The sequence below is a fragment of the Callospermophilus lateralis genome, chromosome 15 (genome assembly GCF_048772815.1).
Source record: "Callospermophilus lateralis isolate mCalLat2 chromosome 15, mCalLat2.hap1, whole genome shotgun sequence".
Classification (NCBI taxonomy): Eukaryota; Metazoa; Chordata; class Mammalia; order Rodentia; family Sciuridae; genus Callospermophilus; species Callospermophilus lateralis.
Genome location: NC_135319.1, coordinates 66,196,305 through 66,219,660, shown reverse-complemented (window position 1 = coordinate 66,219,660; position 23,356 = coordinate 66,196,305). Strand labels below are relative to the sequence as shown.

The following is a 23,356-nucleotide window of genomic DNA, read 5'->3' as shown; positions in this document are numbered from 1 at the left end:
TTTTTTTGACAGAATACTATGTGTTTAAATTAAGATCTAAGCCCTGCATCAGCAGTTCTAAAATTATCCTTTAAAACAACTGCATCCTACCCAACCAGACTAAAGTGTTTTGTAGCTTAAATTAAATTATGTTAATTTTTAGAATGTGTGTGGTTTAAGGTTTCTTAAAAAATCTCCAACACATTTTTCTTAAACTTATGGCACCTGTTCTCACTTCTTTGCTAACATGTGCTAGAAGATGACAAAACAAATGACCAATATGGTAGAAAAACTATTTCTTAAAATCATCTTTTTGGGCTGGGGATGTAGCTCAGTTGTTAGAGTGCTTGCCTCACAAGCACAAGGCCCTAGGTTCAATCCCCAGCACCTCCCCCCCCCCCCAAATTATAATGGGTTATTTTTGGAATGTGGAGCCCAAATGCAATCTAGTAATACTTTCCACTATTAGTAATGATTGAGTCATATGATAGAATTATATAAATTAATACCTTTTGCTATTTTACAAAGAGTGCTATAATTTTTACATGAAAAAGTCACCTTTGCTCTATAATTTATGAGGTCAGTCATCAAGGAATAGAGATTTTTAGGACCGATTTATATGATATTCAAGACAAGACAACATACTTATGTAATCTATTTAGAAACATTTCATAATTTACAATTAGCCTTTACAATTCCCTTCAAAATCTGTACAGAGCTATGAACAAATAGAGGTGGATGTCCCTTCCTAGGTACAGAGTGGGACAGAAATCAACAATCACATAGCCAAGTTCTGATATGACACTCAACCAGGGCAAGAAAACCAACTGCTTACAAGATACACACACCTGAGGTCCATCCTCTCTCAAATGCCCTGCAACCCTCCTCTTCCTGGGCCCCAGAAGTGTTTGTGAGTGACACAATCTGAAGACATGGAAAAGTCAGTCACCCCTTCCTCCACAACACTTCGTGCATACTTCAGGATTAAAATTTATAATAATAATGGCCATTAATAACACTATTACCAGAGAAGGCACCATTTACTATACACACTCTAGGGGCCAAGCACAGGGCCAGAATCATACACACACTGTTTCATCATGTTATTTGCTATTTCTATTTAATTCCCCACACCACAAGGGTTAGATCTAAGAAGAGCAACAGCTATGAATTATTTATCTGTTTTCCCAGAATCAAGAATAGTACCTGGTATGTTATCATAAAAAAGTCAGCAAAGGGCCAGGCATGATGACAGGTACCTGTAGTCCCAGCTACTTGGGAGGCTAAGGTGGAAGGATCACTTGAGCTCAGGAGATTGAGACCAGCCTGGGAAACATAGCAAGACCTTGTCCTGACTCTCACAAAATATATGTGACCAAGTATTCAAAATGATATTTCTTCAGGAAAATATACAACTGGTCCATGCAAATGAAGGGATACTTAACACCATGAACTCAATAATAAATAGCTGGTAACTGAATAGCCACATGCAAAAGAATGAAGTTGAATAGAACCTGGAATCATACACAAAAATCATGTCAAAATGGATCAGACACGTAAAAGTGAAAATTATAGAACTCTCAGAAGAAAACACAGGAATAAGCTTTGTGACCATAGAGTAAACATGGGTTTCTTAGATAGGACATCAAAAGAACAATCAAAGAAAGGAAAAATAAAACAGACAAATATGATTTCACCAAAATTTTTGTCTATACCCCAAAGGATGCCATCAAGGAAGTGAAAAGAATGAAAAACTCATAGAACAGAAGAAAATATTTATAGATAAAGAACTTATATCCAGATTATACAAAGATACTACAACTCAGGAGAAAATAACTCAATTAAAAAGTTAACAAATAATTTGAAATGATGTTTCTCTAAGAAAGATATGTAATTAGAGAAGATGCTTAACATTATCATGATTAGGGAAATTCAATTTGAAATGTGAATGAGACACCACTTCATACCATGAAGATGGCTATAATAAAAAAGACACCCAATGACAAATGTTGGGGAACATGTGAAAAAATTGAAAGTCTCAGTCATTGCTGGTGATATTCTGGTAGTTTTTCAAAATGTCACACTCAAAAGTACCATATGATTCAGCCATTCCACTCCTACAGGAATGGAAACATACGTCCACACAAACACATGTAGTAGGGCATGCAGCAAGAAAGACAGGATCAAACAAATATTTTAGAGCAGCATTATTCCTATTTTAAAAAGTGCAAGCAACTCAAATGCTCCCAAATAAATGAAATTTGGTGTAGCCATACAATGGAACACAGTGGACTTTTATCTGGTCATAAAAAGGAATAAGGTAAGATTTTAACATAAGTGAACCTTGAAAACATTATGCTAAGTGAAGGAAGCCAGACACAAAAGGCCACATGTTATATGATTCAATTTATGTGCAATTTCCAAAATAGGCAAATCTACAAAGGAAGAAAGTAGATTAGTGGCTGTCAGGAATTGGGGAAAGAAGGGAATAGGGAGTGATGCTGATGATTTCAGGGTTTTCTGGGAGGTGAAGAAATGTCTGGAATTAGCTAGTAGTGATGGTTGCACAACTAAATGCAAATCAAAACTACTCTAAGATATCATTTCACTCCAGTCAGAAGGTCAGCTATTATGAAGACAACAATAAGTGTTGGAGAGGATGTGGGGAAAAAGGCACACTCATACATTGCTGGTGGGACTGCAAATTGATGCAGCCAATATGGAAAGCAGTATGGAGATTCCTTGGAAATCTGGGAATGGAACCACCATTTGACCCAACTATCCTATCTCTCTCCTGGGTCTATACCCAAAGGACTTAAAATCAGCATACTACAGGGACACAGTCACATTAATGTTTATAGCAGAACAATTCACAATAGCTAAACTGTGGAGCCAACCTAGAGGCCCTTCAGTAGATGAATGGATAAAAAAATGTGGCATATATACACAATGGAATTTTACTCAGCAATAAAAGAGAATAAAATCATGGCATTTGCAGGTAAATAGAAGGAGTTGGAGAAGATAATGCTAAGTGAAGTTAGCCAATCCCAAGAAAACAAATGCTGAATGTTTTCTCTGATATAAGGAATCTGACTCTTAGTGGGGTAGGGAGGGGGAGCATGGGAGGAATAGACAAACCCTAGACAGGGCAGAGGGGTGGAAGGGGAAGGGGAGGAGGCAGGGGGATAGCAAGGATGGTAGAATGTGATAGACATTATTATCCAAAGTACATGTATGAAGACATGAATTAGTGCCAACGTACTTAATATACAACCAGAGATATGAAAAATTGTGCTGTATATGTGTAATAAAAATTGTAATGCATTCTGCTGTCATTTTAAAAAAATCAATTAAAAAAGAATAGATTAAAAACATAAATTATGCATTTTAAAAGGTTAAATTTTATGGTGTGAGTTTTAGGACCTATTTATATGATATTCAAGACAACATGACTATGTAATCTACTTAGAAACATTTCATAATTTACAATTAGTCTTTACAGTTCCCTTCAGAGTCTGTAGGGAGCTATGGGACTGCTTCATAAGGGGAACAGGTTGAAATGAAAGAGCAGATCTGGTTTGATTAGGGATAATAGTATAGTATAAAATATTGCTTGAGAGCATACATCATTGTTTTGTGTTCTAGTATGTGGGGACCAAAAGGGGACACAGATTAGGCCATTGGGAGACCATAAATGGGGGAGGGGGCACATGTTTTCCTTTTCTGTGGAGGTGGAAGTGATGTACAGGGAAGAGGGCTTGGCCACAGAGGGGAGGGGGGAATTTGAGGACAAACAGCTGTAAGGCTGAGCATAGGAGTTTCCTATCTTTTATTAGAGGTCTCATCAGTTCTCAGGAATGCAGCATTTAAGATTCACAATCTGGGGCAAATTTGGAGCAGTAGGGGCTCTAATTTCCCCAGTGTTTCTATCTTTTTCTGATTTTCAAACTTTAGCCTGCATTAAAGCCACCTGTCAATGCTGGTTTCTAACCCGCATTCTTTCCCCTCCCATGGATGAGTGTGGTGCTTAGTTCCTAATGGCATACTTGAGTGAGTGGCTTAAGTTTCAGCTATTTCCCTCTTCTGCCTTCCTATGAGATTCTGCGAATGGGAACTGTGGTCTTTCCTGTTGAGCCATCCCTTTGTGGACTATCATAAATTTTGAAATGCCTCCATATTATTCCATTAATTTGTTTTCCTCCAACTTTCTAGACAAGTGAACATTTTAGGCCAATATTGATGAATATCATTACCATTAATATAGAACTTCACAATTTTCCAGGAGGCTTTATACAGAGTACAGAGGAAGAGTCATGGAATTTGTGAGAGGATGTTCTTGAGAACTTCCTGTATCCCTCATCGTGTGAATTAGAAATAATTCCCAGGCCCCCAGCTTGCTCTAGAATCTACTGAGACACATGCGTCTTATGCATATTCTTAAACAAGTTAACTTCTTTTTCAACTTAAATGGTCCTCTCTCATGTGGGGGCCATTTTCCTTGAGGGGGGATGTTCCTTTTGGCCCATCTCTGGGAGAAAGATGACATGTGCAGAACAGCAGAGCCACCCTAAGTTGCACATATGGAGCAGTAACCTAAGAGAAGTGGTTTGCTCTGCACACCATCAGCCAAGTCCAGAGCAACGGGACCCTGGCAGAATTAACCTTTCCAGTTCTAAAATAGTCAAGACTGCTAAGTCCATGGACCTTATGATCTCACTAAGATAGACCAGAGGCAAGAAATAATTATTTGGATAGAAACTTCTTGAATGCATTTTTCATGGGCATTTTTATATGTCCCTTGAGCATACTACTGTGGCACCAAACACCAATAGATGAGAAACATTGGGCTGAGTTGAAAGGTAAACAGTGGATTTTATGACAAGGCATTTCCTAAAAATGAAGGCTACATCTGTCTCTGAGTTGTAAAAAGCACCATTTCCTCTGGGATCACCCGTGTCCCAGTTCTAAACTAGCAACTACAGACTCTCTGACATCTAGTTGGAATCCCTGACATGCTCCTACTATCCAGCCTCCACAGAAGCCCAGCCCTGTCCTGATGGCTTGGCTTGCTGACAGCTGTCTTTTCCTGATTTCTAGCAGCTATTGACTCCTTAACCCTCCTTGAGAGTTTGCTTCCCTCAAGCCTTGACTACTTCCTCCCACTCTCTAATTTATAATTCAATGCTGCCCACATCCTAATGAGACACAAAGTGGAGAATATGCACCTATGGCTTGAACCTTGCTTAGAATATAGAGTTAGGATGGTTTCAGTTGGAACTGGAGAAGTAATCCTCAAGGAATCATCAGGGGTCTGAGTCATACCTCTCAAGGATTAAGCGATACTTACGTTGATCCATCTTTCCTCTATTAAATAGCACCATCTGGTAAGACTCTGCACTCCAAATGCTTTGGAATGTATTTCATGTAGCTCAGTGGTTCTCAATGCTGGCTGTACATTAGGATCATGTGTGTAGCTTTACATACATTTTACTGACTGAATCCCACACTCAGAAGTTCCTATTTCATTGGTTTGGAATGGGGTCATGGCGTGAGTGGTTTAAAAATTTCCCCCAAGTGATTCTGATATATAGTCAAAGTTGAGAACAATTATTTTGGTTTATGGAAATGGTTCTCAAAGTGTGGTCCTTGGACCAGCAGCAATAGCATCACTGAAGAACTAGCTAGAAATGAAAATTCCCAGGCCCCATCCGAGGCCTAGTGAATCAGAGTCTCTGGGGGTGCAGCCCAGTGATTTGTGGTTTAATAAGCTTTACAGCTAGTTTTGATGCAGGCTAAAGTTTAAAAACCACTGGCTTATGAGTAAGCTTCATGTCATTCTAGTTATTTGTCTTATGATCTATGAGAAAGGGAAATAAGTACTGAGATGTCTAGTAAATCCTAGCCCCTCAGGTGCACTGGTTAAGGCTCACAGGATGTTAAATATTCACAAAAAGACAGAAAAGAAACTTAAAGAAAAAAGGATAGCTATCACAGCAAAGTGATTAAATGCTTTCTCCCAAATGATGTGGGTGGTTATGGTATTTTTGTAGACATGGGCAGAAAGTAGTTGATATTAAAGCTGGGCTTTGGAAGGGGTCTCTTGTGACTTTTATACCAAGCACCTTTGAGATAGGCTTGAGGTACTGCACTGCAGTACTGCACTATTAGGCTTTGGAGTGTCTGAGGTTGGCCACATTTCTCAATTTCCCACTGCTAAAAGGTAAACTCTTTTTTTTTTTTTTTCCTGTTACCACAGAATCTTAGTACTGGTTACTGGTAACTGTCTATGTAAAGTTCTGTCACAGCTCCATCTAGCATCAACCTATCTAAAATTAGATTTCTTAGAAGGGTGATTACATTCTTAAAAATATTTTTTAAAAATTATTGATGGACCTTTATTTTTTATTTATGTAAATGCAGTGCTGAGAATTGAAGCCAGTGCCTCACACATGCTAGGGAAGCACTCTACCATTGAGCTACAACCCCAGCCCAAGGGTGACTACATTTTATTATTGCTTTTAAAGAGTAGTTCTCAACTGGGGGTGATTTTACCCCTCCAGGAAACATTTGGCAATGTCTGTAGACAATTTTGGTTGTCACAACTTGGGGCTAGTGTTTAGTTGGAAGAAACCAGGGTTGAGCTTAAACATCCTAAAATTATAGCCTCCCTCTATCCCAACAAGAACTTGTCCAGGCCCAGATGTTAATACTGCTGAGGTTGGAAAGCCTGTTTTAAAGATACAGAAAATCAGGCAGTGACAGCAACATCACACTGTATTTAAAATTGTATTTGGACAAATTGAAATATCCTTCAAGGCTCTTTAATAAATATAGCCTCATGTGCTCTAGATGGGTTAGGTATATCTCACAGAGAGCTCTCAAGGACCCTGTTGGCATATTTCTTATGCCTTGGGAAAAAAATCAAATAATTGATTTGATTCCTCTCTTTCAAAAATAGCTACAGCACTTTGGTAAGGTAATTGTTTCCAAGGTAAAATATAGAAGCAAGGAGGGCATATTGCCTAGAAATAGAGAACTAAGGAAAGCAGAAATCGTTTGATGGTATCTGCCTCACTTATGACCTTCACCTTATAAAGTGTAGTGGCTTTGCTATGCTCTTCCTGGTGTCTCTGCAGCATCTTTGATTCGTTTGGTGGATAGTACAAGTACCTTTTTTTTCTTACCTTGGATTTTGTGACTTGCTATCATTTCAAGCGTGTTCCTTGGAGCAGCAGCATGAACATCACCTGGGCACTTGTTCTGGGACCCCATTTCTGACCTACTGAATCAGGATCTTGGGGGTGAGGAGGTCACAGACAGGCTGAAATACTGAGTTCTCTAGGTGAGTCTTATGCACATTAAAGTTTGAGAAGCATTGCTCTTAACACTTGCTACTCAAAGCATGGTTGGACCACAAGCATTCTCATTACTGGGAGCTGTGAGAGATGCATCAGTTCAGGCCCTAACCTAACCCCCTGGACCAGAATCTGCATTTCATAAAGATCTCCAAGTGATTCTTATACAAATTTGAGGTTGAGATGAACTGGCTTAGACTACCTTCTTAATTTTCTTCCTATCCTTATAATAGCTACTTTTCTTTTTCCATTGTGGATTCTTTTATTTTATCCTCACTTACAGATAAATATATATATTAAAGACCCTACCTTAGTGACTCTCAATGCTGTTGCATTGAGAATCACCTGGGGAGCTTTCTAACCTATTAATAACCATCATCTGATCTTATTGATCTATACTTGGTGGGGGCATTGGTATGAGGTGTTCAAAACTTTAGGTGATTCCAATGAGATGTTGCAGTAAAAACCTCTGCTCCAGCTCTTGATCCCCTATTCTTCTCTTTCTTTTGATTAAAGCTCTCAGCAGAGCCCATCATTTTGAATTTCAACATCACCATTCCCCTAAGAACTAGATTTCTAACTCAACATCAGTGTCTATTTTGAACTCTCATCCTATTTTAGACATTTGCCTGAGCTGTCCCCTTATCTTGTCCAAATCACTTACCAACTAGGACCTGATGTTCGAGACTGTCTCTACTCTTCTTCCTCTTCACTACAGTAAATGACACCACCAACCTTCTATTTGCCCCCAGTCAGAACACAGGATCATCTTGTATCTTCTTTTCTTTTGCTTCAATTTTGCAAAAATCTCTACATTTTCCCAATTCTTCTTCTCTCACTCTCTTAGTAAGCATTTATCAGATGCTTAATACATGCCCAATACTCTTCTAGGTACTAAAAATGCACCCATGAACACAGTAGGTAATATAATTTTTCTCCTGCAACTAATACTCTTGCAAGTGGAGATGACAGATTATAAACCAGATAAACATGTAGGATAAACAGCCCAGTGCTAAGGGGAATGCAAAGCAGGGAAGAACAATGAGAGAGAGAGTGAAGGAGTATATGAGATCATCTTGGGTGTATGGGAGACCTGGACAAACTCCTAGAAAAGGTGATGTTTGAATAAAGATCTAAAGTTGCTGATATCTTTGTAGTACAAGATGCAAAGTCCCTGAGTTCAGAGTGTAACTGATGTGTTTATGGAAGGGCAAGGAGTGGGAAAGGACAGTGGTAGGTATCAAGGTCAAGAAGGATGGGCAGGTGTAGGTGTAACTGAGCCTGAGAGGCCTTTGTAAAGGTGTTGGTTTTTATCATGTCAGAAAAATCCACTGTGGACTTTGTGTTTTTATTTTTCTTTGCAAAAAAAAGTGACATGGTCTGACTTATGTTTTAAAAGAAACTCTTTAGCTTTTGTGTTAAAAATAAACACAATGTAGGCAGAGGAGGAAGGAGAGAGACCTGATAGATATAGCTCTGGCAATAATCCAAAAATGAGGTAACTGGTGACTTGGACTGAGATGGCTGCAGGGGCAATGGAGAGATGTCAGATTCTCTAGTCATGTTTAAAAGCAGAGCCTATACGAAGGGCTGGATAGGGGGTGAAATAGAAAAGAGAAGTTTTGACCTGAATAACCAGAAGAATGGAACTATAGCTAATGGAGTTCAGGAATACTGTATGAAGGGTAGGTATTATGATTTAGATCTGGAATGTTCTCCAAGGGCTCATGTGTTGAAGACTTGGTTCCCAAGGCAGCAATGTTCAGAGGTGGAATTCCTGGAAAGTAACTGGAGCTCAAGGACTCTGATGTCATCAATGGATTAACCCAGGGATAGATTAAAAATGTGATGATATTATTGAGAAGTGGTGGAAACTTTAGGAGATGAGATCTAGTTGCAGAAAGTAGGTCACTGAAGCCATGCCCTAGAAGGGTACATCTTGTCCTCAGCCCCTTTCTCCCTTTCTCTGCTTCCTGGCCACCTTGCAGTGAGCAGCTATTTTCCCTCTCTGCCAGGATGCTCTGCTCATCACAGGTCACTGCAGTGGAGCCACTGGATGATGGTCTGAAATCTCTGAAAGCATGAACCAAAATAAATATTTCTTCCTTTATGTCATTCTTTTTTCATTTTTAAAAAATATTTAGTTTTTAGTTGTAGGTGGACTCAATATCTTTATTTCATTTTTATGTGGTGCCGAGGATTGAACCCAGGGCCTCACACATGCTAAGTGAGCGCTCTACCACTGAGCCACAACCCCAGCCCCAGCCTGTGCGTGTTCTAATGTAATAGGGATTCCACATTTCAAGCCAAATCTCAGGTATGCTCATCTGATTTTTTAAGAGCAATGGGCACATATTCTGTAAATGCCCAGAGTGTACCGGAAAACATACAGACTAATGCCCAGCACTCACAAGTGAGTTTACAGTGATGAAAAGAGCTTTGAATGGGCAAAAGGAGTCAGAGTCCCACTTTCCAATGCTTTCAGGTCCAACCTTTCCCATGTTTAGACTGATATTTTATTTTAGTGGACTGCTTAGAGTTTTGAATGGTTTTATTTGTAAGGATATGATATTTATTTATATTGTCATTTTTTTAAGCTTAAAAGCTATCTGAGGAAGGATAGAGAGATGGGAGAGGAAACCTATTCTAACTGATGACAGGATAAAAGAAATATAAGGAACCCGCCACAATGCAATTGTGGTCTCCTGGGCCTTATCCAGAGTCAAGCTCTCAATTTTATTTTCTTCTTATATATTGTGAGTTTTACATGGGTTAGATCAGAAAAAGGATTCATTATACTCGTGACTAACTAGTTATAATTCAGTTAACTAGATCAGGGAGGTACAAGGCAAATGGTAGAGTGCTGTACCAGAATTCTCTTTCCCTTCACAGTGAACTTTCAATGTAGTATCATGATTCTCCTTTCAAGAAGAAATAAAAACAGCCTCTGTGGCAGAGGGTCCTGCCTTAATCACACAGCTAGGAAACAGAGAGACTGGGGCCAGAACTCAGGCCTCCAGGACTCTCCATCTGTGTCTGTGTCTCCATGGACCGGAGCAGCGAGTCACAGATGAGGGTGCTGATTCTATCTCCTCGACAGATGAACATCCGGCAGGACACTGGAGTCTGGATCCCAGGTGTCTCACATACAAAGTGGGGTGGAAAATGCTGCTCTTGCAGTCACACTGAGTACAAAATGAGTTACTCTTTTGAAAAGATATTTGAAAATGTGAGGGCTTTGTAACTATGAGGGGTAATTGTTGCTGTTTTGATTATTGGTCTTTTCAGGGCCTCAGTTTCCTCCTCCTTAGAAGTAAAGATTGGGACCAGATGCTTTCCAAAGTTCCTTTTCTGGTTCTAAAGTTCTACATTTTTATAAGTCTAAATAGTCCCAGGCTATAAAAACAGTTTGGCTTTATAGGGTGGGTTTTTTTTGTGTGTGTATGAAATATCATATATCAGAATTTTAACAGTGCCTCAGTGTTTATGGAAGAACTCCTCTGGAATAAGATGAGATAAAGCTAACCTAACAAGTTCTAGGTGTGTGTGTGTGTGTGTGTGTTTTAAATCTATATGACCATTTTCTACCAAATCAGGAGGAGAAACACAAAAATATTATCCTACCAATCCACCCTGACTTGGAAAAACAAAACTGTCTCTTTCTCTGGTTAAAAATAAAAAAAGAATGGCACGTTGTCATCACTGTCTCACTTTACTTTTTCGTAAATGGAGTAATTTACACCTTTATCACCAAAAAAAAAAAAAAAAAAAAAAAAATTCTTGAGCTACTAAAAAGCAATTATAAAAAAGCCAACTGTGTCAGCCAGAGAACCATGGTAACCAACATCACTAGGGCATGAAAATATGGTTGTTAGTCACTAGAATCTAAGCCAGTTGGCAATTTGGCTTGCTAAGCAACACTGCAAAAATAGCAGACTAACGACCCATTATCTGGAGGTCTGACTCTGCACCGCTTTGAATCTGGTCCCAGAAGGAACTGTCCCAGGTTCCTCCCTCAACTTCATGCCTTATGCTCCCAATCAAAGCCGAAGTAATCATTCATTCAATCACCATTTATTGAAGCTTACTGTATACCAGGTACATAATTCTCAACGTGTATGCTTACTTGGTTTCTCAGTAAAATAGAACTCATAAGTGAGATGGACAAAGTGGCCACTAAAGAGTATGGTGAGGCAAGGATTTGCCCGAGGCAAATGCAGACAGAACAGCTGATAGAGGACAGAAAAGGTTAAAAAGTGGACAGAGAACTGCTTTACAATACAGCATAAAATAAGTACATTCTCATGACCATGATCCTGTGTCATTAAGAAAAGAGGAAGTTATATTTAGGGTCCTTTATAAAGGAAAGCAGGAATGGGTATAAAACATTTTAGAAATAGCACTACCAAAAATGGTTAAAATATACTGCTTTGGCACTTGAAGGGAATAAAAATTATGTTCGAAAAGTACTTCATTCTGCTTGGTTCCACATTTTGCTGGAAGAAAAGCAACATTATGATAATTGCTTTACCAGCATTCAAATATAGTGTCGGCTCCACTCTGCCTTTATTTTTCCAGCTCAGACTCCTGCCTCAGCTGGATCGCTCTTTCCCTTCATAATTGCTGATCACGGTCCCTCTCCTTTAAAGGCCAAACTGAAATTCTACTTCCTCAGAGAAGTTATCCTAGGTCAACCAGGGAATGATTTCCCCTTTCTGGCTGTCCTTGTGTGTACCCCAGGCTGCTTTGGATCAGCCTTTTCACCAGGGCCTCTCCTCCCTTCATGTTCCCATATTTACATCCCTGTCTGTCTGCTAGAGACTAGGTGTGCAGTAATGTTACAGAACTGAACTGCCCAGAAGGTCACAGAGGGGAGAGGAAAGTTTGGTTGGTGGAGAAGACTATCCCTAATGGATATACCACAGCCCAGGAATCCAACATGGCACCCACACTGGCCTTCCTTCCTCAGAGCCTTTGCATGTCTGCTCTCTTTTGGAGAGCTCCTGATCTGACAAACTCCTTCTCACTACCCTTTCGAATTCAGACTTGGGGAGGGAGAATCAACCCTCACCCACAAGACCAGTTCAGTATCCCCATTATGTTCTCAGAGCTCCATATACTTTCTTCAAACTACGTATCACAGTTTGTTGGTTAGTGACACTCTCCCTCGTAGACTGCAAGCCCCAGGAAGGCAGGAAGGATATCTGTCTGGTCCACACTATCTCCCCAGTGCCAAGCACAGGCCTCACATAGAATATTGACCTGTCAATATACAGAAAGAAGGAAAAAAGGAAGGAAGGAAAGAAAGGGAGAATGAATGAGGACAGGAAGAATGGAAAAGATTCTCAAATTGGAAAGGAGCATGCAACAGAAAATAAAGAGCATTGAGAGTTGTTTATTGGAAGTTCAGATGTCCCTAAACACCAACCTGGAGATAAACCAGCTTAGGAAAGCAGGGACACTCCCAGACCCTCCCCCAGAAAAACCCAAATGCTTTAAGGAAGGTAGAAACACAGCTAAATGCACATGGGGGTTAAAACATGGAAACAAGGTGAGTGACAGTAGTCTTCAGATAAAAAGGAACCCAGGAAAGATGCTAAAAAGAGAAAATAGAATTTAACTACAGATTGCAGGATTTAGATTAGATAAAAAGAAAGTCTGGCAATGAAGGCTGGTACGCCTGAAAAGAAGGCTAAATCTAAAAATAAGGAAGCTTGAGTTACATATTTTCCCCCCCTGAGGTTTTTGTTCCCCTTCTATTTGCTCAGATTCTATTGTTATCTAGCATTTCTTTTGCCAGGCTAGAGAGGAGAAATAAAAAGATATTACATAACAACATTATAACAATCATAATGAAAAAATTTTAAAGAGAAGTAAACTTACAATTTTACCATCTTGTATAATTATTTTCATCTTTTGTTTCCTTTTGTTTTCTCCCTGTATATGAGAGACTATGCTTTGTCTACAGTTTGTCCTCCTGTGTAGAAGGTAAACATCTCATTCTAAATATTACTAATTACTTAGCAATGTTTCACACACCTTAAGGCATATTACATCTAATTTTACCAGTGAAATGTAACTTTGAGTAAAAACAACTTTTTATTTTCTTTTATGGGTGACAAAGAAGATAAATAGTTCGATCAGAATTTGGAGTATACAATAAAACACTGACTTTTTCAACCAGATTATTCTTTGGTGGAAAGGTTACAGTGTGCATCTGGGCCGGGAGCACTTATTGGCTGGTTTGATATACTTTAGGTAACAGATCCCTTGCAGGAAGATCTAACATGGAAGAGAGTACCTTTTAGCTCCAAAATGGCTGGCCAATGTCTGTCGGGCTGACTACTGTATTCCCAGGCTCAGGTTAGTGCCTAGTCCAAAGTGGAGTTTAAAAATATCTGAATGAATCAATAAATGAGCAAAGACTGAATATGAAAACTGCAATTGGCATTTTACAGCCAGCTAGTCTACAGGAAAGAGCAACCACGCACATGTGGGTTGAGCTGTGTTCAGTTTAGGAGGATGATACTAACTCAGCAGAGCTAGGTTATCTGAGTTACCTACCAGTTCTGTAGTTCCTTGGGCTTCAGAAAACAGACTATTCCTTTCCCCTGTTGTCTATACAGGGCTGTTTCTCCTAAAAATAATCTATTAAAAAAGTAAATTTTAGAAGTATAATAAGTCCCCAAAGGTTCCATTTTATAATTTAGGCTTCTCCAATTATAGAGCTCAACCCTGAGGAAACTGTAGTGAAAATAATCCTAACGTACAGGATGATTACTCCAGGGGTTAGAATGGGACATTCGATTTGTGGAGGATGATAGGATCATGAGTTTTCTTTTTACTTTCTTTTTAAGAATTTGATTAAGGTGGTTGTTCTATGTAATATATTTTTAATACAACAAATATTAAGGGTTATTATTTCATGATAGTGGTATGATTATTACTTCTTTTATCTACTGTTCTATATTTAAAACTTTTCTATATGAAGAATAGAAACTTATAAACTGCAATAAAAATTTTATAAAAGCAAAATATGTCACTTAAACATAGTTACTCTGTCCTCCACATTCCCACTGCATTTTACATTTCTTTTGTTTTAATGTGTAGGTACAGGTCTGTCTTACCCACAGGCTCAAACATTAAGATTTTGAATTGCCATATCATTGGAAGTCATGGAGAAAAATGAGTCCTGCTCTAGGGGAGCAGTTTTTTTTTGGGTCTCATATGCCCAACTTTAGCACAATGCTTTGAACACACACACAAAAAGAATTATTACAATATATGAATGTACCTAAAGAGGCAGAAAAATAATACATGCAGCACTTTTCTTCAAACATCTAAAGTTTGAAAGTTTGATTTGTTCTGCTGCATAGTCCAAAACAATTGGACTAGAGATAATAAATGATTCATTTACTGGAGCTCTGAAGATCCCTTTCAAGTTATTACAGTTTAACTCCTTCAGTTAGCTGTTCATAATTTATTGAAAATTCACTGAGTGTCATATTCATTAGGTGCTGGGGCTAGAGCTACAAAGAGATGGGACAGGCTTGCACTGCAGATGCTCATTACATGGGGGCGGGGACATTTGTAAACATACTGATAGAACAGCTTATTAGTTCAGTAATAGATACAAATATACTGAACAAGGAGGTTGGCCAAAATTGAGGTCTACAAAGAAGTTTCCCTGAGCTGAGCGTTAAAGGAGGGGCTAAGGATGGATTAGTCAGGCAAAGCATGTTCCTGACAGAGGGACAAAAACAAGAAAACAGCACTGTGCAGCTGCAGAATGGAGGGTTTCCGGAGCCTTACACTGGACAGGAGCACATCATGAAGGCATCGCCAACCCCATTCCCAGCTTAACTTTATCCTGTGGTTGGTGGAAGCTACACAAGGGTTTTAAACTGGGGACGTCATTACGAGAGATTATTTTAGTCGTACTGAAGAAGATGGATTTGAGGGAGATGAAGATTTGAAGAAGAATAACTTCTTAGGAGGCACTTGCACAAATGAGTAATAAAATTGTATTTATATTTAATAATCATGGCTAACATTTACTTAGCACTTAGAGGATGGCAGGTACTAAATATGCATTTTAATGTAATAGTCTTAATGAACAATCTTATGAGTAAATACTACTACTATCTTCATTTTACAGATAACAAGATACACATAGAGTTAAGTAATTTGTTCAACGCCAGTATCAATCCAGGTAAACTGCAACTAAAGCTTAGGCTCTTACTCACCATCCCATTTGTTTAATTACTTCTTTTTGTATTAGAATGAAACCTCCAGACAGACAGGAACCACACTAGTGTCTTTCCCTCTATGCTTACACAGGAGGTACCCAGTAACTATTTGTTGAATAAAATTATTGAATAACCCATGTGGAGAAAATAGTGTACTAAATTATGTATAGGTTCCAGAAACAGGTTGGATGCAATACTGATAATTGCTATGATTTGAATGCCAGGACTTTGGTGAGTATTATGGAGTGAAAGCTTGGGTTCCCAATGAATTCAAATGTAGAAGCCCTAACCCCCAGGGGAGCCTGTAAGGAAGCAATCAAGGTTAAATGAGGTAATAAATTGGCCCTAATCCAATAGGATGGATGGCTTTCTAAGAAGAGAGATCAGGGCTCTCTTGTTGTCTGCATATGCCCTCAGGGAAGGCCATGTGAGGATACAGAGAGAAGAAAGTCATTTGCAAGCCAGGAAAAAAGCCCTTACCAGAAACTGATTTGTCTAGAACCTCCATCTGTAACTTCTAGACTTTAAACTGTGAGAAAATACATTTCTGTTGTTAAGCCACCCAGTGCATGGTATTTTGTTACGGCAGCTTCAGCAGATGAAGACAATCATTAGGATGAGGGTGGGTAGTGAAGGAGAGGTTTCTAGCCCAGGGAACTGAAGGGACAATGACACCACTAACATAGATAGAAACCTTGGGAGAAGAAGAGGTGATATTTGCTGTAGTCAGCGAGACAAAACTAATTATTCTGTATCTAGGGTTTACTCACTCAAACAGAAATATAGAAGTTAGCTATTCAAGAAATATATTTATGAATGCATTCCCTCACCATGGTGAACCCTGTGCTTGTCCTAAGAACACAAACTAAATAAGATTCACTCTCGGGCTGGGGATGTGGCTCAAGTGGTAGCGCGCTCGCCTGGCATGCGTGCGGCCCGGGTTCGATCCTCAGCACCACATACAAACAAAGATGTTGTGTCCGCTGATAACTAAAAAATAAATATTAAAATTCTTTCTCTCCCTCTCTCACTCTCTCTTTAAAAAAAAAAAAAAGATTCATTCTCTGCCCTCAAGGAACTCACAGTCCCGTGGGGGAGAAATATAGTTCCCAACTTGAAAGGCCATTTTCCTTTTCCCTATTTCTAAAGACCTACAACTCATAAGACGTAGAGAAAATCCTATATGAGCAAAGAGCTTTGGAGTAATGTAATCTGGTTTAGAATCTGGGTCTTGAAATATACAGGCTGGGTGATTATCTCAGGCAGGCCAAATAACCCTCTGGGTCTTAGGGTCATCTGCTATTTTAAGGATCAGACAAGAAAAGGGAGATAGAAATATTTTGTAAAGTTCAATGTGCATATTAGCAATTACTGTAATTATTATTAAACTATTTGGTACTGAGGATTGAACCCAAGGGTGCTTTATCACCAAGCTACATCCCTGGTCCATTTTCCGAGGCAGGGTCTTGCTAAATTGTCAAGACTGATCTTGAATCTGTGATCCTCATGTCTCAGCCTCCCAAATTATGGGGACTACAGGTGTATGCCATCACATCTAGCAATTGTTGTAATTATTAAAGCTATATTTCTAACCCACAAATACTGAAGATGAATCAGCCATAGTCAGCAAGTCAGAGGCAAGGTCAGCTGAACCTTGTGGGTGGCAGGGATTCCAGATTGGAGGAATAAGACTGAAGTAGTCAGGAAAAAAGAACAGGCACTGGGGCTTTACAGACCTCGCTCAATCACAATCCAGTCAGTTATTAGTTACAGAAAGCTGAACAAGTCATATTATTGATCTGAGCTTTAGTTTCTTCATCTGTAAAATGGAGTTAATAATACCTACCCAGGAGAGTTGTTCTGAGTATGCAAAAGGCTTGGCATGGTGCCTGGCAGAGTGGTCCTTCAATTAATGTTAACTGTTGTTCCTATTAATATAATCATTTTCCTCTTCTGCCTCCTAAGGGGTTTGTGTAGGTGTTTAAGTTACTGAGATGCAAGGAAGTAAGCAAAATGGAAGAGCTATTAAAGACTTACTTTAAAAGTTATTTTTAAAGGCAAAGAAAACCAGTTCAACTCGGTTTTCCTCTCCTAATCTATGGTACAGACTCTTACAGAAATTGACCACTGTATTATATAGCTTGGAGCCTGACACAACTTGGTTCATTATTCCTTGTCTTCCATCCTAAATAGATCTACCAAGCACAATGAATAAAGGTCCTCTGAATGGAATGCTTCTCAAATTTTAATAGACACATGAGCCACCTGAGGGCTTGTTAAAATGCAGACTTTCATGCAATTGCTTTGGGGTGGGGCATGAAGTTCTGCATTTCTAATAAGTTCTCATTGAGATTAATGCTGGTTCATGGACCACACTGAAGAAACTGGCAAGGTCAGGCTCTGAAAGGATGTGGAAATATCTTCCTTGGCCTGGTATTCACCTTAATGGACAGCTACTCTACACTGATCCACTAACCATAGAGTACTAACAGACACTAACAAGCTTGTTTCACCAGATTCAGAAGGTTCTGCACAGCCACTCATTTCAGATCAATGTCAACCTTTCTTAACAGATTATTAAAATACAGGTACCGGGGATGCAGGGTTAATAAGATAACTCCTGCTTACAGAGATGGTTCTTATTGTCATTGTAAGTTCCACAGACTGTTAACTTACTGAGGGCAGTCTTGTCTCCATTGTTGTCTAAAATCATATAGATGCTCAATTAGTACTAACGGAAGGAATGAAGGGGTTCAAAAAGAACTGCATTAAAAAATGTCTTCTGGCAGTACTTTAACCACTATCTTACCTATCACAGTGGTTAAGTTAAAATGAGGCCATTAGATTGCATCCTAATCTAAACTAGTGAGAAGAGGAAACTTAGACACACAAGAAGACAACAAGGATGCAGTATACAGAGGAAAGACCAAGTCAAGAAGTAAGAAGGTGGCCAGCTGTCTGCAAACCAAGGAGAGAGGCCTCAGAAGAAACCAAACATAGTGATACCTTGGTCTTGGACTTCCAGACCCCTGATCTGTGAGAAAATAAATTTCTGTTGTTCAAGTCACCCAGTCTGTGGCATTTTGTTATGGCAGCTCTAGTAAATAAATACAGATTTTTTTCCATAGCTGTTATGCCCAGTTTCAAGACTCTACTTCTGCAGGAAATACAAAATGTAAGCATAGTTCTACAAACTGATGGATGGACCACAGTGTGCCGTGGAAGCCAGTACTGCAAGGATTCAGGGAGACAGATGGGAGAAAGGGAGGCATTAGCCCAGACTGGGCTAAAATAGCTGCCATATTCACATTTCCCTCCCCTTCTCCTAATAACAACACAAAGTCTAGGGCTCCCACCAAATCTGAGACTAAAAATAGCTTTTAGATTTTTTCCCCCTCCCTAGGATATGTTTTGATTTTTAACATAACTTAAAAATACTGTGGCAGGAGGAAGACCCCTGATTTTTCTTTATACTCAAAAGTCCTAGAGAATATACCTGTGATGATAAGGTTGAATTTTTGACAGAAAAAAATGTATAAAAAATACAATCAAATGAGAGATCTTCTAGCCACGGGAAAGCTACATTTGAAGTCTGATTCTAAAGTCAGGGGATTGACTTTTGTTTGTTTATTTTTAGTAAGTATTACAAATGAGTGTGTCCTTCAAAACAGTTATTCTGTAAGGTTCTAAATTTATTCTAACCATGTAACTGTTGTTAAACCATAGCTGGAGTTGTTTTCAGGGTCTGTGAGATAGGCTTAAATGCTCTCAATGTGAATCCTCCAGGTAGATTTGATTTTCAAAAACAACCAGGGGCTCTTCTGGGCCCAATCTGGTAAACTGGGGTGGGAGGAGGGGGGGCAGACAAACATAATCCCAAGGGGACTGACTCAAGTATCCAGGCTGACCTCTCTTGAGTGAACTGGTACTCAGTCTCAGATGGTAGTTTCTAAAGACAAACCCCAGCATGGAATCAACATGTCATATAGCTTGGTTTGACACCAAGCTTATGGTAAAGAGGTGAGGGAGGAATGGTGGCTGTGCTGAAGGAAACCCCTCTCATTTGGATATGCAAGTTTCTAAGGTCTCCTTTCTGCCGAATAATTCCTCAATTCAGATCTACTATGGGGCTGGAGTTTCCAGAAGTACAAGAATTCAACAGCTTTAGCCAACATCTAATTCCAACTCGAGTATTGTTTGGGTCCAATAAATGGTAGATGCTAAGTTAAATATGGAGGAAGAACGTTTAAGGTGCCTGAGGCTTACTCTACCCCATATAACTAGAAGACTTTGGAGGCAGACATTTCTGCTCTGTGTAAGGAAGACATTGTCAGCAACTGGAGCTGTCCAGCAATGGAGTTAGGTGAGCTTCCAGTGCTGAAGGGAGTTTAACGCAAAGGGTGTTTGCTATGGGAACCTGTAGAGGTGCCCCTGTTATGAGTGGGAAAATATGCAGTGACCTCCAATTCCAGGGGACACAATATCTGGCATTTGGTAGGCACTGAAAAAATACTGGTGGAATGGAAAGAATGAAGAATATGGTGCACCTGGTGAGCCTAGTAGAGGGGATGAGATCTGGGGCTCAGTGGGCTGCAAGGAAGGCTGGGAGAAGTGAGATGCAAACAGCCAGGGAAGTATGAGGTATGGCCTTCCTTGAGTTTGGGGATAGCGTTGAGTACCTGAAGCCCTTCATTTTTATGAAAGTGCAATACCTTTGAAGGGGAGAGGGATTAGGGGGAGGAGAAGATCACTGCTCACCCTTCTTAAACTCCTCCAGCACCGTGTCCAGCCGGGTATCATTGAAGACGCAGTGCAGAGGCCTGTTGTAGAAGCGGGTGACAGTGAGAAGTGGGGTGCAGTCGTCGGGGTCCACGAAGGCCAAGTCCTTGACAAATAGAATGTCCACAATATTGTGGCGCTGGTCGCCCTCGTACACCGGGATGCGAGTGTAGCCGCTTCGAAGTATCTCGGAGACAGTGGCAAAGTCCAGCACCGCGTCCGAGCGCAGCATGAAACAGTCCCCGAGGGGGGTCAACACCTCCTCCACCACCTTGGTGCGCAACTCCAGGGCGCCCTGGATGATGTTGAGTTCCTCTTTCACCAGGTCGTTGTAGGGGTCCGCTGCCCGCAGCGTTTCCAGCAGTTTCTCCCGCGTGTAGAAGGTGCTGATCTCCTGGCGCAGCGCCCAGTCCAGCAGGCGGCCCAACGGGTAGCACACTGGGAAGGCGGCCGCCATCAGGAGTCGGGTCAGGCACACGCTGTGCGAGGCGATGGCCAGCCCATGCCGCGAACACACAGAGTAGGGGCAGATCTCTGCCCCCAGGAACACCGCGCCAGTGCACACCAGCGCGGGCAGCCACGGGAAGTGAATGCCCGCCTCGCTGTAGTCTTCCCCCGACCCCCCGATGCCCGGCGGCAGCGAGGCATACAGCCAACCCGCCAGGGCGGCATTGGCTCCGGCTTGGCCCAGGAGCAGGGTGCAGAGCAGATGGGTCCCCCTGCCGCGCACGGCCTGCACGCGGCGCGCCTGCTCCTGCTCGGCGGCCGAGCCACTGTTCCGCAGCACCCGTAACTCCACCGGGTCCAGCGAGAGCAGGCTCAGGCGCAGGCCGCTGAACAGGGCGGACAGGGCCAGCAGCAGGAGCGCCCCGAGCGCCCGCAGCCAAGCGGGCGGCAGCAGGTCCCCACCTGGGCCATAGAGCCGCGGGCGGACGCGAAGCAGGAAGCCGCCGGCGGCGCCGTGGTGGTGCCAAGCGCGCCCGTCCCAGGCGCACAGCGAGAAGAGCTTCCCGCCACCGCCCGCGCCGCCCCGCTCTGCCTCGCCCTTGCGCAGCTCTCGCACCCGCACCTGGACCAGGGCCGAGCCCGCCACGCCCCCGGGGCGCAGGGGCCCCAAGACCTCCACATCTGACGCCCAGTCGCTCTGCTCGCGGCAGCGCTGCGGTCCCGGGGGACGCGTGGGGACTGCGCTGGGCGCCACGCCGCTCCCGCTCGGGGGCTCCTCAATAAACACAAGCCGTGGGGCCCAATCGCCCGTGCCGTTCTCCCCGGGAAAAAGGGTGGGTGCGGGCACCGGCGCAGCAGGGGTCGCGGCACCAGGCTGGAAATAGACTCGCAAGAGGAAGCTGGTGCCTTCAGCAGCGCGCAGGGTACCCCCCTCCAGGGACACACGGCCTCCAGCAGTGTCCTCAGGCCGCAGGCCAAGCAGCCAAGCGGCGGCGGCCGGGGGCCTTGGAGACAGAGAAAAGAAAAGCAGGAGTACAGCGCCCCGGCTGCAGCAGTCCCGGAGCCTGACACCCACCGCTGCTGCTGCTGCTGCCGCGGCCGCCGCCATCCTGCACCGGGCGAGGCTGCACGTGATACTGCAGAAAGCCGAGCGAGAGCTGGAGGGAGGAGGAGCTGGAGCTGGGAACCCGGCCCCAGGCAGGTCACCTCGTGTGCTGCCCTTGCGCGTGGGCCGGAGGCTGTGGGGGTTCAGAATCCGCCAGGGAGGAGGATCTCCGCGGGAGGGTGGAGGTGGCCAAGCATCACCGCACCCTGCATAGCGGGACACACTTTAGTAATGTCTGAGCTGCAGCCTGGGGAAGGTTTGGCTTGGAGTGGCCTTCTACTCAAGCAGTAAGACACCCCTCCTAGAACTGCTACCCGGCAGTAATTCCCTGCCGGCCTCACCACTTCCCTATTGGCTCAGGAATTTTCCCACTGTCTCCCTTGTCTTGCTGCCACTTGAATTTGTCTCTTTCGTGAGAAGATAACCTGGAAGCAAGCTACTTTTGAATCTGTGAAAACTTTTAAGATTTGTTCTCAACTCCAGCTGACCTTTGATATTGTAAAAATGTCCAAATTATTAAAGTTTAATTCCTTTTTAAGATACGAATATCCATCCTTAAGAAACTTGAAATACATTGATACCATTATGTAATGGAATACTATGCTGCAAGAAAAAAGAATGCAATGGATCCAATGTATTTGTGATATGAAAAAGTCTCTAAAGTAACAGCAGAAAAATATCAAGGTGCAGAATAATGCACGGAATTTGCTACCTTTTGTGTTCAACATCTTTATGAATAAATTTATATGTATACATATACACCCATGCATATATGTAAATATTAGATTTAAAATGTAGAGGATACACAAGAAATGGAATAGTGTTTACCTCTAGGGAGCAGGATTAGGCTCTGGAAGTTCCGTTGACAGAGACTTTTAAAAACTTATAGGACTAAGGTTATAGCTCCGTGGTAGAGTTCTTGCATAGCATATTGGAGGCAATGAGTTGGATTCCTAGAACTGAGAGGGGGGAGGTTTATCATCTCTTCTCCCCTATAGTTTCCCTCTCCATAAATTGAATAATACAATATGTAGTCTTTTTGGATCTGGCATCCCCTACTAAATTAGCATAATACATTTAAGATTCATCCCTATTGTTGTGCTTATCAGTACTTTTTAAAAAATATGGCTGTGTAGCATTCCATTTTATAATGTGTCACAGTTTATTAAAGGAAATTTGAGTTATTCTCCATTTTTGGCAATTATAAATCAAGCAGCTCTAAACAATTATGTGCAAGTTTTTGTGTGAACATGTGTTTTCATTTCTCTTGGGTGAATTTACTAGAGGTCATTATTTATTTATTTATAATGAAGTCATTTTTTAAAATTTATTATTTTTTTACTTGTTCCATTTAGTTGTACATGACAGCAGAATGCATTTCAATTCATTGTACACAAATGGAGTGCATCATTAAAGTCATGGTTTTTATAAGTTTCATTTTA

At 41.4% G+C, this 23,356-nt stretch overlaps 1 protein-coding gene across 1 annotated transcript in view; it reads right to left on the bottom strand.

Annotated features, from left to right (window-relative positions):
• Window positions 1-21,917, bottom strand: part of Cnnm1 (cyclin and CBS domain divalent metal cation transport mediator 1) — a 51,070-nt gene extending 29,153 nt beyond the window's left edge. Inside the window, exon 1 of the mRNA XM_076834346.1 lies at window positions 20,342-21,917. Within this exon, the coding sequence (XP_076690461.1) occupies window positions 20,342-21,917 (1,576 nt within the window). The remainder of the gene's footprint in view (window positions 1-20,341) is intronic.
• Window positions 21,918-23,356: the final 1,439 nt, after the last annotated feature.